We start from the raw sequence: 17,335 nt of genomic DNA on the forward strand, positions 1-17,335 counted from the left end.
ATTTAAAATAATACTCATTAGGGCCTCCCTTGTCTCCTCATTACAGCCTTCATTCTGCATGGTATGAATTTCCCACGATGTTGAAAAAAAATGTGGATTGTGGTCCATTACATTATATAGATAGTATCTGCAGATTTGTGAGCTGCATAATCATGTTAAGAACCCTATAACACCCTAAACAACCAGCAAACTGGACAACTGACCCAAGATGGGTTGGGCACATGGATTTGTGCTGATATCTCTACCATCTGTGTGCTTTAGCCCCAGTTGAGATTCATTAGACAAGGCTAAATTTCTGCAGTCATCCACTGTCCAGTTTTTTGAACTTGTGTCCACTGCATAGTAACTGTACTGCTTTACTGAATACATTTGCAGGAGATTGTTGAACTCTGTGTGGTGTGCAGTTCACTTATGATCATTTTATTTATGTTTGCTTTAAATGAAGTTTGAATTTCTGGTTCATTTACTTAAAGAGACTCCGTAACAAAAATTGCATCCTGTTTTTTATCATCCTACAAGTTCCAAAAGCTATTCTAATGTGTTCTGGCTTACTGCAGCACGTTCTACTATCACCATCTCTGTAATAAATCAACTTATCTCTCTTGTCAGACTTGTCAGCCTGTGTCTGGAAGTCTGCCAAGTTCTTCAGTGTTGTGGTTCTGCTATGAACTCCCCCTTCCAGGCCCCTCTATGCACACTGCCTGTGTATTATTTAGATTAGGACAGCTTCTCTCTTCTCTCTTATCTTTTACAAGCTGGATAAATCCTCCTCTGAGCTGGCTGGGCTTTCACATACTGAGGAATTACATACAGGCAGAGCTGTCTGCACTCTGCAGGAAGAAACAGCCTGACACTTCAGTGGATGATAGCTACAGAGGGAAAGAAACACACAAATGATCTCTTGAGATTCAAAAGGAAGGCTGTATACAGCCTGCTTGTGTATGAATGTATTTTCTATGTGTGGACATACTGTACATCAACCTACTTCCTGTTTTGGTGGCCATTTTGTTTGTTTATAAACAAACTTTTTAAAACTGTTTTTAACCATTTTTAATGCGGCGAGGAGCGGCGAAATTGTGACAGAGGGTAATAGGAGATGTCCCCTAACGCACTGGTATGTTTACTTTTGTACGATTTTAACAATACAGATTCTCTTTAAAGTTCAAGTGGCTGCAGTACATCTATATGAACAAGCTAATTTTGATTACATTTGGGATCCCTTCTGGATTGGTGGGATTTTGGCGGTTTCCATTCCTGAAATTGCTTGTCTTGTTTTTAGGGATCCCAATGTTGGTTTGTTGCAAAACCTGAAGGATGTTTTAGAAATTGACTTTCCACCGAGGTCCAATTCTGAGAAATCTGTAAGTCTTACCTACCTTTATTACAATTTTAAAGTGGATTTTATGATGATGGGAACAACTATCGCTAAGTTTTGTTCTTGAGAAAAAAAAATGGCCGCGACTCCAGGGTCACAACGCTGCAGCTCTGGCTCTGTAAGTCTCATGGGAATAGGTAGAGGAGAGGCAGAGCTGAGCCATTGAGAGCTGGGCAAAGGAGCGTTCCTAACAGGGGGGGGGGGGGGGCGTTGTTGCAGCAGAGCCGCTCCTGCAAGGGGTGCCACTTCCCGTTGAGTCTACCGTCAAGATAGTTGTTGGTAGATTCAAAGGGGGGGGAGGGGTGGTCACAGAGCAGAGAAGACACAGAGGCATACCATGGAGCAGGGGACCTGCCTCCATGTCCCATCAGTCCCCCCCCCCCCCCCTCCCCCCCCCCCCTCCTCTGCCTCGGGTACGCTTTAATGCTTGATCGGCAGCTCTGGATACAGTAGATGCAGCTTTAGAAATGACAAAAAAAAATGGCTTCTGAGTGAGATCATTGCTTGCTATTTAACAATTCCAATGAATAATATATGACTTGCTTTTAAGTTCCTTTCCACCCAAAATCTCTCCTCCCCTGCTTCAGTAGATTAGTAACATATGGCCTACTTTAAAAAATATCATGAAGTACAAGATTTTTACTGTTCAGTAACATGGTCACATGACTCGTACTGCTTTTGCTCCTGATCTGCTATGTTTAAGGTGTTATGCCGTCTAAGAGAGGAAGGTATAGCCAAAATGGTGAACTTTTCACCCCTCGCAATCAGGATTTCAGATGAGAGAATGGCCAAACTACCATTTACCACCTGCACCCCCTCCAATTGGAATGTATAGAATAGTGGGGGGAAAGGGGTGGTGGCATAAAATGTTTAAATACTCATTATTTCTTGTTAGCAGCTGAATGATCCAGATTGTATAGCACATTGAAATGGTAGCTGTGTAGGCTTAAACTAAAACTGAAGCAAAAAAAACAAAAAAGGTCATACTTATGGAGAGGGAAGGCCCTGGATCCTATAGAACAGGGCTGCCCAATAGGTCGATGGTGATCTACTGGTAGATCGCGACCCCCTGTTTAGTAGATCTTGGCCGCTTTCCTGTCAAATTTAGTTGCCGCATATCCGAGGCTGTCAAAATATGCTGCCTGTGTAGCCGCGGCTGTCAGAAAATGCTATGTGCAGCCACGGCTGTTAGAATGTGATGCCTAGCTGCATCGGTAAGGGGAGGGGAGAGGCGTGTTTGAAGAGGAGAGAGACAAATGGTGAGATAGCGTCTCCTCCCCTCTAGGCTGAGAAACGTGCAGAGTGTCTCCTCCCCTTCAGGCGGAGCACAGGAAGCAATGTGGCTTGGCTTTTTCCCGTTAGCAGGACATGAAAGGTGAGTAGTTCCTAATGGGGGCTGCTTATACTGGGGACACCTCTGCTGATTATTGGGGAAGGGTCACAATCTGTCTGTGCTGGGGGAGGGGGGCTGCCTAATGCAGGGGACAAATCTGTCTATTGGGGAGCGCCGAGCGGGGGCCCAAGCTTTCTGTCTGTGCTGGGGAGGGGGGCTGCCTAATACTTGGGGCACAGCAATCTGTCTGTCTATGCTGGAGAGGGGGCTACCAATACTGGGAGCATGATTACACTGTCCATGCTGGGGGAGGGGGGCTTCCTCTACCTCTGTGGTGGATTTTTTTTATTTGAGGGGGGGGGAGATTACTCCTGCTCAATAATTTTTTAAGTAGCTCGCGAGCCGGAAAAGTTTTGGCACCCCTGCTATAGAACATTCCTCAGAGCTGACTGACTTTGGAAGCAGTCGGGTACACAAGTGCTTTTGAAGCCTTCCAAAGGCCCCTGGAGTTGGCAAATTTGAGCCGGGAACATAGCTGAAACGTGGACAGGGAAGGCTCTATGAGAGCCCAAGTTTTCCCTTTGCATAGGTATGTATCTGACTTTTATTTGTTTTCAGGGTTAAACTATAACCCTTTAAATTGAAAATAGGAATACAAGACTGCAGGAAGCTTCTATATACTATTGCTACTACACATACAATTATATAATTTGTTTATTTTCAGTTCAGGTTTTCTTTAATCTTGAGTCAAACTTTAAAACGTTTGCTTCCAGATGACTCAACTCATTCTGATACTATTCAGTAACCAAAAACCTTCACCTGACCGTCATGCTTAACACTAATCCCCAAACATTGTTGAACTTTCCTATAAAGTAAACATGATGAGGTACTTGTAGTTGCATTCTAATATTACAGTATAAAGTGAAGAAACTTACAATTTTAAAAAGTTCGGAAAAAAGCTGGATATTTTCTTTTATAATAACTAAAGTATGATCGAACTAACAATAATAAGCTGCATGCACATTGTTTATCATTGACTATCTTTTCCTTCACAATGCCTTAATTTCAGCTTGCTGCTGCCAAAACCATCCTAAACCCAACAGGGCGTATTTAAGTAATGTGCTCTGCTGCAAACTGCAGGAGGTACAGTGCTAGGACTATATTATGGTAATAATTACTTGTACAGAACAAACAAATAATTTTCTTCCACCATTTTCACTAAATGCTCAATATTTACCTAATCTATCAACCTTCAAAGTCATTTCTGAAGTCTCACTATTTTTAAAAGTGTCTCGAGAAACCTGCAATTTGCCATGGCACTTTTAGAGCACTTAGAGCCCAAATAACAAAATACTTTAGAACAAAGTGTGCCGAGAACTGGCTCTTCCCCAGGGGATCTCAGTGGTACATGCAATTTACGATATCTGTATTATGGCTGCCGCTCCCAGCTGTATGTAGTAGCGGAATCTTTCTTTTAACTCCTTCATGCTGAAACTCTTTTCTGAAAGTACCGATCTTTTCATTGACCATTTTAATAGGTCATGAAAGCCTTCAAGTGATGCGCCAGTCTTGTTGAGAAATGAGTAGTCTCATCTGTTCAGCTCTGAATATTATACGAATTAAAGGACAACTGAAGTGAGAGGAATATGGGAGCTGCCATATTTATTACTTTTTAAATAATACCAGTGTCCTGGCAGTACTGCTGATCTCATGCATCAGTATCTTAATTACACACCGGAAACAAGCATGTGGCAAAGGCAGCAGCAAAGGCTTGCCAATCGCTGGATCAGTGCTAGAGTTACTAGGTGTACGCTGTGCAGAGGGCAATTTCTAGGTAATGATGGTCTAGAACAGTGATGGCTAACCTTGGCACTCCAGCTGTGACAAAACTACAAATCCCTTCATGCCTCTGCCTCCCCGAGTTATGCTTAGAGCTGTCAGACCATTGCAATGCCTCATGGGACTTGTAGTTCCACCACAGCTGGAGTGCCAAGGTTAGCCAACACTGGTCTAGAAGAACTCAAGGAGAAGCATGTGATTTGTTTGATTAGTTGATAGATTTGCAAAGCTTTGATTTACTGTGATCACATCCTGCTTTAGCACATGATCCTGACTAATAAATCAGAGACTTGCATATCTGTCACCTGACCAAACTGATCACATGCTTCTCCATGAGTTCTCGTAGACATGATAATCACTATTTCTAGGCAGTTGTTACTCCAGAGAAGAGTACTGATCCCATGCTTAAAAAGGAGCGCTACAGCAGATTATATAAAAAAGGTGAAAAAAAAACGCAAAATCTCCTGAACTCAAGTTTATCATAGGGAAAAAAAATCTAAAATTCTTCAGCAGGGATGATGTGACTATGAAAAATACATACAGCAGCAAATTCTAGTTCTGCCATGGTTTATTTGGGCAAACTGCATTGGTAATATGGCTGAGCTGCTGGAATTGGCTTGGATAGTGGCACAGCAATGTAGCCAGTTCTGGGGGTTTCAGAGCTGCAAGGAGTTGATTTGAGTGTTGGCTTTTGGTTATTACATAGTGAAAACAGCCATTTGGCTGTAGTGTATCTGCATCCAGTGCTCAGGTGTTTTCACAGCTGAGAGGGGGTAATTGGTCTCCAGCCCAGAAACATTTCACCTCTTATGTGCTTGTGGTGAGGGCTAAGAAAGGCTAGTATAGGATTTGATTATCAGTTTGTCAGGTTTAGGCTTCACTTAGTGGGATTTGGGATAGGGCAAATGTAGACTACCATTCGGCATCAGGGAGGGAGTAACATTATGGGTGGAGGTTAAGGTTGGACGTCGGGAGAGAATTGCCGTTAAGGTTGGAGGATGGGCAATAGGAAGGAATTGACATTAAGTGGGAAGGTGAAAGTCAGGTATCTGGGAAGGGTAAGACTGTTCACACTATATGCATTGCTGTGCGTATTTTAGTAATGTGCATAATGTTTGATAAGCAAAGACAGCAGAACTGCAAAGACTTCACCGTCTGATTTCATTTTTGTTCTGGGCACCATAGTGCATTGTAACATTTTTTTTTTTGGTGGGGGGAGGGGGGAGGAGACATTGAAGAAATTGTTTAGAAATGTTAGTGAGAAGACTTAGAACAGTTATATCGTTCTTTTCTCCTGGCGGACTCAGAGCCAGGCAGTAACAGTGTTAGGGAGTCTTGCCCAAGGTCTCCTCACTGAATAGGTGCTGGCTTAGGCATCTTTCACAGTAGGACGGTGCATTTTGATACGTTAAAGTCGCAACGCAAATTACAATGCAACTCCCCAAAAAAGTCGCAACGCAACTTAATGCCCCGTTATCATCACATACAGTAGATCATACAGGCAATAAGCATGCTTCCAAGTCATTACTGAGCATGTGCAAACTTAACGTGCAGCGTTAGTCACCAATACAACGTGTGCACTGGGAACAGGGCATTAATGTTTCATTGCAGTGAGTTATTCTGTGTTAAATGTTGTTTTAACGTGCGACTTTAACGTCGCACTGTGAAAGATGCCTTACTGAACAGGAAAAGCCAAGATTTTAATACAATTTTATTCGTGGCCAGATGTTAATATCAAGAGCATAGTTTTTGAAACTTGCTTGCTGGAAGTTGAAGATGAGGGCTGCTGAAGAGTCACAGGTCATGGCCTCTTCCATCATCCTTGCCACTGTTTACGACCATTAAAAACGTCAAATTGTGGTGACGCCATATGATCCAATAAATCCCCATCTCAACTGTTCTACCCCTAATTTTTCACATTAGGAAATGTCTGTGAGTCTACTGATCTGTGTTGTTGGCTCTGTTTTTGAATATACTGCAGCTCTCCTTAAAATCTTAATATAAAAATCAATCTGGTGAAATCTCAATGTAAATAATGAAGAAAAAGTAATTGTTCTCAGCTTCCACTATAAGGGGTTCTGATTGGATTCTTGCTGTGTCCATCAATACTGAGGCTGCAGAATTCCCCTTTTGGAAAATAAGCGGTGTGTGTCTTGTTGGATGGGGATTCTGAACACCTGCTCCTCTGCTAATGTATAGGTGATTGCCTGAAATGAGAGATGTTGGCTTGGAGCTGGGCATTGAGAGCGCTGCAGGGCACAGTAAGACGCTTGTTCTCTATACAGACAATTTTCTTTTCCACAGTTTCTATCATAAAAGGACACAAGTAAGTCATCAGATAACCAGCACTTTTATTCTTTGTCTGTGGACAGAAAACAATGTTTCCAGAGGGGACAACCGTTCCTTATACTGACCTTTTTTTTCAGAAAAAAGTATTCTAGATTGTGGCTACATACAGTCATATGACCCTTCTCCTAGGACCCATATTTTATCTGCATGAGCAAGCTGCAATATAGGACTTGAAGTAAACATGGGTCTGTACTACATGGAGAGTGCTTGCTACATACAGTATTATTTCTGTGCTCCTTATATTAATCAGGGACCCTAGTCCAGGTATTTAGAGATAAGTTATAAGTCAACTTATGTACTTTCCAACACTGGCTAACCAAGCAACTTTTGGTTTCTGAGGTAAAGGTCCTGCCACTTACTTCCCTCAGTATTTGCTCAGTAGATCTGCATTCTTAGTCAAGAGTCTCCACCATGTTTACAGTTTCTTCGCAGCATAGTTAATATGTCAAGGGATGAGCCCGTTCTTTCACATTCTTGCCCAGTTCAGTCTTTGTCTACATGCTTTTTCTTTGCCTTGGCTACACTTTTTAAAGGACACCTGAACAAAGATGGATATGGAGCTTGCCATATTTATTTCCTTTTAAACCATACCCGTTGCCCGGCAGTCCTGCTGATCCCTTTGGCTGCAGTAGTATCTAGATCACACACCAGAAAGCTTGCAACTGCCATTTGACTAGATTAAGTCTGACATCAGTCAGAAATATCTGATCTTCATGCTTGTTCAGGGTCGATGGCTAAACATATTAGAGGTAGTGGATGAGCAGGTCAGCCAGCAGAAGTTAGATTCATTTTCACAAACTTTTTTTCTTTTTAGGATTTTAGCATGGACTGTGGAATATGCTATGCCTACAGACTGGACTCTGCCATTCCAGACCAGGTGTGTGATGACCCTCACTGCGGGCAGCCTTTTCACCAAGCTTGTTTATATGAGGTAAGCATTTTGACTTTTAGATTGTGCCTCTTTAGCTGTTTACAAATTGGAGTACAGGTAGTCCCCGGTTAACAAACGAGATAAGGACTGTAGGTTCGTACTTAAACTGAATCTGTTCTTAAGTCGGAACATTGTGCCATCTCTATCCCCTGTACCTCCAGTGTCCCCCTTTGTGTCATCTCTGCCCTTTTAACCTGTTTATACAAGTTTAACCTCCCTGGCGGTCAATTAAAACTGCCAGGGGGCAGCGCAGCACTATTTTTTAATTTTTTTTTTTTAATCATGTAGCGAGCCTAGCCTGTGCAGCGGCATCCACTAAGTGCTTCCGATTGCCTCCGGCGATCAGAGCACACAGAAAATCCCGTTCAGAACGGGATTTCCTGCTTGGCTTCCCCCGTCAGCGGCAAGCGACGGCGATCGAGTTATGCATGCAGCTAGCAAAGTTCTAGCTGTGTGTAGCAAAAAATTACAGATTGGCCCAGCAGGGCCTGAGAAATCCTCTGCGGCGGCATAGCCCAAGCTCAGCTCGGGCTTACTGCTGAGGAAGTTAAAAGCCATTTTCTGTTAGATTTTTTTAAAATTGATTTTCTCAAAAAACTACAAGTCCAATTTGAAAAAAAAAACTTTGACTTGTTCCCATGGAAGCAGAGAATGCATGCCGTTCGTATCGGCGGGTCATTTGTAAGTCAGGGACTACCTGTAGTTGTGTTTCACCTGTCTAGAATACGTTATTTATTTTCAGTGCTTAAAGAGAATCTGTATTGTTAAAATCGCACAAAAGTAAACATACCAGTGTATTAGGGGACATCTCCTATTACCCTCTGTCACAATTTCGCCGCTCCCCGCCGCATTAAAAGTGGTTAAAAACAGTTTTAAAAAGTTTGTTTATAAACAAACAAAATGGCCACCAAAACAGGAAGTAGGTTGATGTACAGTATGTCCACACATAGAAAATACATCCATACACAAGCAGGCTGTATACACCTTTCCTTTTGAATCTCAAGAGATCATTTGTGTGTTTCTTTCACCCTGTTCTCATGCACTGAAGTTTCAGGCTGCTCGTTTCTTCCTGCAAACAGCTTTGCCCTTGTCTGAATTTCCTCAGTATGTGAAAGCCCAGCCAGCTCAGAGGACCATTTATTATTATTATTATTTATTTATTTATAAAGCGCCAACATATTCCGTGGCGCTGTACAATGTAAGAAAACAAACAAGGGATACAGACAATGATATACATGAAATATGAACACTGATACAAGATACAGCACTGCTGATTACAACTTGATTTAACATGATGACTAAAATGTATAAATGTCTAACAGTGTGCAAGCAATTGAATTAATAACTTTCCATGACACAAAAGGGTGAGAGCCCTGCCCTTGCGAGCTTACAATCTAAAGGAATGGGGTGGAAACAAGAGGTGGGGGAAGTATACAGTATATGTACAGGCAGTGCGTAATTAGGTTATTTAGTGGGTGCATGGCCTAAGCTAGAGAATATGCTTGTCGGAAAAGGTGGGTTTTGAGGGAGCGTTTAAAGATTTCGAAGGTGGAAGAGTGGCGGATGTGTTGTGGAAGGGCATTCCAGAGGAGGGGCGAGGCACGTGAGAAGTCTTGTACACGTGAATGTGAGGAGGTAATTGTAGAAGAGGATAGAAGAAGCTTGTGTGCAGATCTGAGATTGCGGTTGGGTTGGTATCTGGAGACTAGTGAGGAGATGTACAGGGGAGAGAGATTGTGGAGAGCTTTGTAGGTTATGGTTAAGAGTTTGAACTGAATCCTCTCATTAATTGGTAGCCAGTGAAGAGCTTGGCAGAGAGGGTCAGCAAAGGAAGAGCGAGAGGAGAGATGAATGAGTCGAGCAGCAGAGTTCAGTACAGAATTGAGCGGTGTTAGTCGGTTAGTTGGAAGTCCACCAAGCAATATATTGCAATAGTCCAATCGAGATATAATAAGAGCATGTACTAACATTTTGGTTGTGTCATGGGAGAGAAAAGGTCGGATACGTGCTATGTTTTTCAGTTGGAAATGGCAGGAGCTGGTTAGGGAGTTAATGTGAGGAGTAAATGAGAGAGAGGAATCAAATATTACCCCCAAGCACCGTGCTTTGGGAACTGATGTTATAGACGTGTTGTTAACATTTATTGTAATATCAGGCAAAGGGGTGGACAGGGATGGTGGAAAGACTATTAGTTCAGTTTTATTCATATTAAGTTTTAAGAAGCGAGAGGACATGAAAGAGGAGATAGCGGACAGGCAGTCGGGAACCCGTGTGAGGAGGGAGTTAAGGTCTGGGGCCGAGAGGTACAGTTGTGTATCGTCTGCATATAGGTGGTATTGGAAACCAAATGAGCTGATTAAGTTACCAAGACCGTGCATGTAGATGGAGAAGAGGAGGGGACCGAGGACAGAGCCTTGAGGTACCCCTACAGACAGAGGATGTGAAGAGGAGGCCTGATCTGAATAAGAAACAGTGAAAGACCTTCCAGAGAGGTAGGAAGATATCCAGGAGAGAGAGAGGTCCTTTATTCCTATAAATGAAAGGATCTGTAGGAGTAGAGTGTGGTCGACAGTGTCGAATGCTGATGACAGATCTAGAAGGATGAGTATGGAATAATAGCCTTTGGATTTAGCTGTGAGGAGATCATTAGCTACTTTGGTGAGGGCTGTTTCTGTGGAGTGGTTTGGCCGGAAGCCAGATTGGAACTGATCGAGCAAGGAATTTGCAGATAAATACTGACTTAGTTCTGCATGGATGTGGCGTTCAAGTAATTTAGATGCAAATGGAAGAAGTGACACTGGGCGGTAGTTAGCAAGTTCGGTGGGGTCTAGAGATGGTTTTTTAAGTAGTGGTGTTACAACAGCCCTCTTGAGTGAGGATGGAAAAATTCCGGTGGAGAGGGATAGGTTAAACAGCGATGTTAGGGCAGGGATGAGGGATGTGGATAGCTGTGGAATGAGATGTGATGGGATAGGATCCAAAGAACAGGTGGTTAGATGGGATTTGGAGATAAGGGAAGAGAGCGAATGTTCAGAGAGTGGAGAGAAACTGGAAAGAGAGCAGTCAACAAGAGGAACGGAGATGGAGTTTGATGTCTGCGTGGAAAACACACTACGGATTTTTGCAATTTTATCTGTAAAGTATGTTGCAAATTCTTCAGCTGATAAGCATGAAGAAGGAGGAGGAGGGGGTGGATGGAGAAGGGAGTTGAAAGTACTGAACAGGCGCTTTGGATTGTGCAAGTGGGAGGATATGAGGGAGGAGAAGTATGATTGTTTTGCAGAAGAGAGAGCGGTTTTAAACTTGTTCAACTCTTTTTTTGTAAGTAATGAAATCCTCATTCGTATTAGTTTTTCTCCAACGGCGTTCAGCTACCCTAGAGCACCCCTTTAGCTGTTTAGTAGCTTTGGTCAGCCAGGGTTGGCGACTGACACGGTGCGGGCGGACATTGGTGAGGGGTGCGATTTTATCCATGACTTGCGTGATTGAGCAGTGATAGTGTGCAGCTGCTGAGTCAGGGTCAGTGAATGGTTGTGTGAGGAGAGGTGCCAAGGCATCAGAGACAGATTGCATGTCTATGTTGCGGTAGTTCCTGCGTGTATATGAGCGTGCTTGAGGCAGGGTGGTAGGAAGAGAGGAGGAGAGAGAGAAGTTTAGTAGGTTATGATCAGAGAGTGGGAGAGGAGAATTAGTGAAATCAGTGATAGAACAGAGACGAGTGAATATGAGGTCAAGTGTATGACCATTAGAGTGAGTTGGAGCAGTGGACCACTGAGACAGGCCGTAGGAGGAAGTAAGTGACAGAAGTTTAGTGGCGGCAGAATTGTTGGTGTCAACATGAATGTTAAAGTCACCCATAATGATGGTCGGGATATCGGAGGACAGGAACTGGAGGAGCCATGCAGAGAAGTGATCTAGGAAGAAGGAAGCAGGGCCAGGAGGGCGGTAGATTATTGCGATCTGGAGGTTAGAGGGAGAGTATAGACAGACTGCATGGACTTCAAAGGAAGGTAGAGAAAGAGAAGGAATGGGGGTGAGTGGCTTGAAGGAGCATCTATCAGAGAAAAGAATGCCCACACCACCGCCATGTTTATTCCCACTTCTAGGCGTGTGACTAAAGTGGAATCCCCCATAAGAGAGGGCGGCAGGTGAGACCGTGTCAGAAGGCGTCAGCCATGTTTCTGTGACCCCAAAGAAGGTGAAGGCATTGGAATTAAATAGGTCATGGATGAAAGGAAGTTTGTTGCAGACTAAGCGGGCATTCCAGAGAGCAGCAGAGATAGGTGGGGGAGGAGGGGGGAGAGGAGGAATATTAATAAGGTTGTGGCAGTTTCGGTGTGCATGTGGTTGGCTGTTTGCAGTGCGATTAGTGTGTAAGAGTGAGGAGCGAGCCGGCAGAGAGGGTCCGGGGTTTGGTGAAATGTCACCTGCAGCAAGGAGTAATAGGAGGCAGAGAGAGCGGAGGATAGGGTGGGATTTATCCAGCTTGTAAAAGATAAGAGAGAAGCTACTCTAATCTAAATATCACACAGGCAGTGTGCAGAGAGGGGCCTGAAAGGGGGAGTTCATAGCAGAACCACAACACTGAAGAACTTGGCAGCCTTCCAGACACAGGCCGACAAGTCTGACAGGGGAAAGATACATTGATTTATTACAGAGGCTGTGATAGCAGAAAGTGTTGCAGTAAGCTAGAACACATTAGAATAGCTTTTGGAACTTGTAGGATGATAAAAAACAGGATGCAATTTTTGTTACGGAGTCTCTTTAAATGAAAGAAACATCTTTTATCCACATTAAGGGCTTGTTCACACTGGAGGCGTTTTTTTTTTTTTGTAAGCGCTGGTGATTTTCAAAATCGCCCTGAAAGCGCGTGTGCAATGATTCTCTATGAGAGAGTTCACATCTGAGCGGTTCATTTCCGATACACTCAGCAAAGCAGTGCCTGTACCATTTTTGAGGCTATTCTGCCTCAATGGAAGGTATAGGAAAAACGCAAAACGCTCACAAAATTGCTTTGTGTATCGATTGCATTTGCGTTTTTAAGAATAAATACATTGTATTTATTATTTTCTGGGTCAAAGAGTTCACTTCCTGACTTGTCAGGGAGTTAATTAAAAAAAAAACTCTTGAGAAAAGCACTTGTCACAGAAACTCAACGCCCATCCAAGTGCCGGGAATCGGAAATAAAAATTGTGTCAAAAATAACAAAATGCCAACGCAATGGGAACGAGGCCTAAGTCCAGTGTTTGGCTTGACTTCTTTCTTGTTGGAAGCCTAGCCACTCCTTACCAATGGCCCTTTCTTGCACCTCTGTTGATACTTTGTGTTGGTGTCTGGATATGTGTTCATTTGGACACATGTATTATGCCGTACACTGCCCTTCAGCAGCAAAACTAGTGGAGAGGGTCACGGCGTTGTGGAACACGTCGTGTTTCACATGACTCCGATGCTTTCCAAGCCGGAAGGATCTGAGTCACGTTAAAGTGGAATATAACCCTGCATTTCATCTTTGCTCTAAAACATTATTTACAGCATATTATTTGCAACCAGCATTTTTTTTTTTTTTACTAGACCAGCATTCGAAGGGTTACACACGGAACTTGAAGGTTCAGTGCAGTGAAATGCAGACGCGTCCGAACTTTAGATAATGTTATCTTGTGTTTACTTAAAATGTATCAAGTGAGGAATGTGACGCATTCTCTGACTGGGGAGAAGCTGCTGGAGACAGAGACACTGAAAGCATGTCTGCCTGCAATACAGCAATGAATAAAACCAGTTATTAATAAAATGCAAAGTAAGCTCACAAAGCAAAAAACTGTACTTTTGGAAACCTATAAATTCTAAATGAATAATACTTATGCACAAATGCAAATATGATAACCGTATGGCATATAAAAAGTAGGTAAACATGTTTTATTGAATATTATGTCAGGGTTTTAAACCGCTTTAAAGGATACCACAACCGAATGGTTGTGGTAAAAATGATTGCTGCACTGTGTAGGTTATAATCAGCACATTCGAGCCATTCTCAGTTTATACATCCCGGTGTGCGGCGACTTTATTGAACTTTGACCTGGACATACTGCACCCTGTGTGCGCAGTATGTCCTTCCCTCTTCATTTCTGGCCGGTGCATAATGTGAGGGTCAGAAGTAGAGTTGGGCCGAACGGTTCGCCGGCGAACGTGGTTCGCGCGAACGTAGGTGGTTCGCGTGCGGGTACCGCACGCGAACCTTTTGCGGAAGAAGTTCGGTTCGCCCCATAATGCACTGAGGGTCAACTTTGACCCTCTACATCACAGTCAGCAGGCCCAGTGTAGCCAATTAGGCTACACTAGCCCCTGGAGCCCCACCCCCCCTTATATAAGGCAGGCAGCGGCGGCCATTACGGCCACTCGTGTGCCTGCATTAGTGAGAGTAGGGCGAGCTGCTGCAGTCTCTCATATAGGGAAAGATTAGTTAGGCTTAACTTCTTCCTGGCTGCATACCTGTTCTGTTCAGTGAGCCCTCAGCCCACTGCATACCTGTACTGTGATCCTGCCACTGCATACCTGTACTGTGATCCTGCCACTGCATACCTGTTCAGTGATCCTGCCACTGCATACCTGTTCAGTGATCCTGCCACTGCATACCTATTCTGTTCAGTGAGCCCTCAGCCCACTGCATACCTGTACTGTGATCCTGCCACTCCATACCTGTTCAGTGATCCTGCCACTGCATACCTGTTCTGTGAACCCGCCACTGTATACCTGTTCTGTTCAGTGGACCCGCCACTGTATACCTGTTCTGTTCAGTGGACCCGCCACTGTATACCTGTTCTGTTCAGTGGACCCGCCACTGTATACCTGTTCAGTGAACCCGCCACTGTATACCTGTTCAGTGAACCCGCCACTGCATACCTGTTGTGTTCAGTGAACCTGCCACTGCATACCTGTTCTGTGAACCCGCCACTGTATACCTGTTCTGTTCAGTGGACCTGCCACTGTATACCTGTTCTGTTCAGTGGACCCGCCACTGTATACCTGTTTAGTGAACACGCCACTGCATACCTATTGTGTTCAGTGATCCTGCCACTGCATACCTGTTCTGTGAACCCGCCACTGTATACCTGTTCTGTTCAGTGGACCCGCCACTGTATACCTGTTCTGTGAACCCGCCACTGTATACCTGTTCTGTTCAGTGAACAGTTTAGTGTGTCAATGTGAAGCAGTACCTTAATTACACTACCTGATTGATGTATACACATGCAAGATGTTTTAAAGCACTTTAGGCCTGTCATTTAGCATTCAATATGATTTCTGCCCTTAAAACGCTGCTTTGCGTCAAATCCAGATTTTTCCCGGGTACTTTTGGCGTGTATCCCACTCCGCCATGCCCCCCTCCAGGTGTTAGACCCCTTGAAACATCTTTTCCATCACTTTTGTGGCCAGCATAATTATTTTTTTTTTCAAAGTTCGCATCCCCATTGAAGTCTATTGCGGTTCGCGAACTTTAACGCGAACCGAACGTTCCGCGAAAGTTCGCGAACCCGGTTCGCGAACCTAAAATCGGAGGTTCGGCCCAACTCTAGTCAGAAGCACGCTGACACCTCTGTGCTGGGTGTGCGCTCCATTACATCAAGCGTCACATGCTAATCATGTTACGCTTGGTTTAATGGCGTGCACACACAGAGTCAACGTGCTTCTGAGCTTCGCACTATGCGCTGGCCAGAAGTGAAGAGGGAAGGACATATTGCGCACACAGGGCGCAGTATGTCCGGGTCAAAGTTCAATAAAGTCGCCGCACACCGGGATGTATAAACTGAGAATGGCGGCAGACGGAGGGGGGCAGGAGGAATGGCCGATTACAACCTACACAGTGCTGTAATCATTTTTACCACAACCGTTTGGTTGTGGTATCCTTTAAGGGCGACGTGGACTGCAACCTCGTGACCTTCTCTACTCGCTTTGGTGATGAAGTGTGGTGTACGTCTTAATGTGCATTTTGGAATGGAAAAACCAAGATTTGAACACCACCACTACTGGTATTATTGCTTGGTATCTGGACCAGTACTGAGGACAGGCAGATGCGGCATCAGAAAGGGAGGCAAAATGGTTGTCAAGTCCATAATTGGATTCTCATCTGAATAAGGTGACTAAAGCCTGGTACACACTTTCAATTATGATTGACTAATCACTGATCAATTTTACCACCTCCAATAGTATGAGGGTCAACAGTTATATGGAAACTATGAACAGATTGTGTAGGTAAACCCTCACACTGCATGGAGGTGGTAAAATTAGTCAGTGATTGGCAAATCATAATTGATTTGCCAATCACTGACCCCATTTTTGATTGCAGCCGAGGCTGTATGCAGTACAACCTTACTACTACGAAGCATTGACCCTCTACAATTTGATTTTAAAACCATACTTCAGGTACATAGTTTAGCTAAAGCGTAATTAGAAAAAAACTTGTGCATGAAAAATTGTAGTGCAAAATATTTCATGTTAAAAATCACTCAGCCGTCACTGGAACTGCTGTCTCATTTGAGGGTTTGAGTTAGGACTGTTTGTGTAGCAGTGTCTTGCAGTCGAGTGCTTCAACCTTGATGGAAATCACATGGGAAGAGCACCATTAGAGCCATGTGTTTGAGATGTAATCTTACCAAACTGCAAACGGCTGACCTGCTGCTTTACTTGTGCATTTTTAATCGGTTGTATAGTAATTGCGCCTAAACACCCATCAGGTTGCGCTGTAATTGGCATGCAGTAGGTGCACCGGGAATCATGATCCTAGCAAAAGCCAGCCTTAAAGGGGAACTGAAGTGAGAGGTATATGGAGGCTGCCATGTTTATTTACTTTTAAGCAATACCAGTTGCCTGGCAGCCCTGCTGATTCTCTGCCTCTAATACTATTAGCCATAGCCCCTGAACAAGCATGCAGCAGATCAGGTGTTTGACTTTAAAGTCAGATCTGACAAGACTAGCTGCATGCTTGTTTCTGGTGTTATTCAGATACTACTGCAGAGAAATAGACCAGCAGGGCTGCCAGGCAACTGGTATTGATTAAAAGGAAATAAATATGGCAGCCTCCGTATACCTCTTACTTCAGTTCCCCTTTAACCTTCTTCCCTTTCCATATAGCTTTACAAAGCCAAATATGATTTAGTCCACCAATGTCCTAACAGTCCTGCAGTATTATAACTGGGTTTAGTGACCCTTGATTTATTGGCACACCTCTTTAGTTGTAAGAAAATTATAGTTGTAGTGCTGGTTTTAAACCTGCCATGATTTTTTTTTTTTTGTCTTTAGTGGTTGAATTCACTACCTTCCAGTAGACAGAGCTTCAATATCATATATGGAGAATGTCCTTATTGCAGTAAGGTAAGTATGTTCATATGAATGTGCATAGAGAAGGACTAATAACCATGCTTGGAAAAAGAGCACCCCCCCCAAAAAATAAGTGTTTATAATGAATAAAGTTATACCCAATAATACATAGCATTTAATGTGTCGTATAAAAATTCCA

The 17,335-nt window shown here is 43.6% G+C and overlaps 1 protein-coding gene across 2 annotated transcripts in view; it reads left to right on the top strand.

Annotated features, from left to right (window-relative positions):
• The window catches only part of FANCL (FA complementation group L), a 117,453-nt gene that overhangs the window by 94,710 nt on the left and 5,408 nt on the right, over window positions 1-17,335 (top strand). For both annotated transcript variants that reach the window (XM_068232419.1, XM_068232420.1), the window contains exons 11-13: window positions 1,280-1,361; window positions 7,711-7,827; window positions 17,119-17,190. In XM_068232419.1, coding sequence (XP_068088520.1) covers window positions 1,280-1,361; window positions 7,711-7,827; window positions 17,119-17,190 — 271 coding nt within the window. The remainder of the gene's footprint in view (window positions 1-1,279; window positions 1,362-7,710; window positions 7,828-17,118; window positions 17,191-17,335) is intronic.

Source organism: Hyperolius riggenbachi, chromosome 4 (assembly GCF_040937935.1).
Source record: "Hyperolius riggenbachi isolate aHypRig1 chromosome 4, aHypRig1.pri, whole genome shotgun sequence".
Classification (NCBI taxonomy): Eukaryota; Metazoa; Chordata; class Amphibia; order Anura; family Hyperoliidae; genus Hyperolius; species Hyperolius riggenbachi.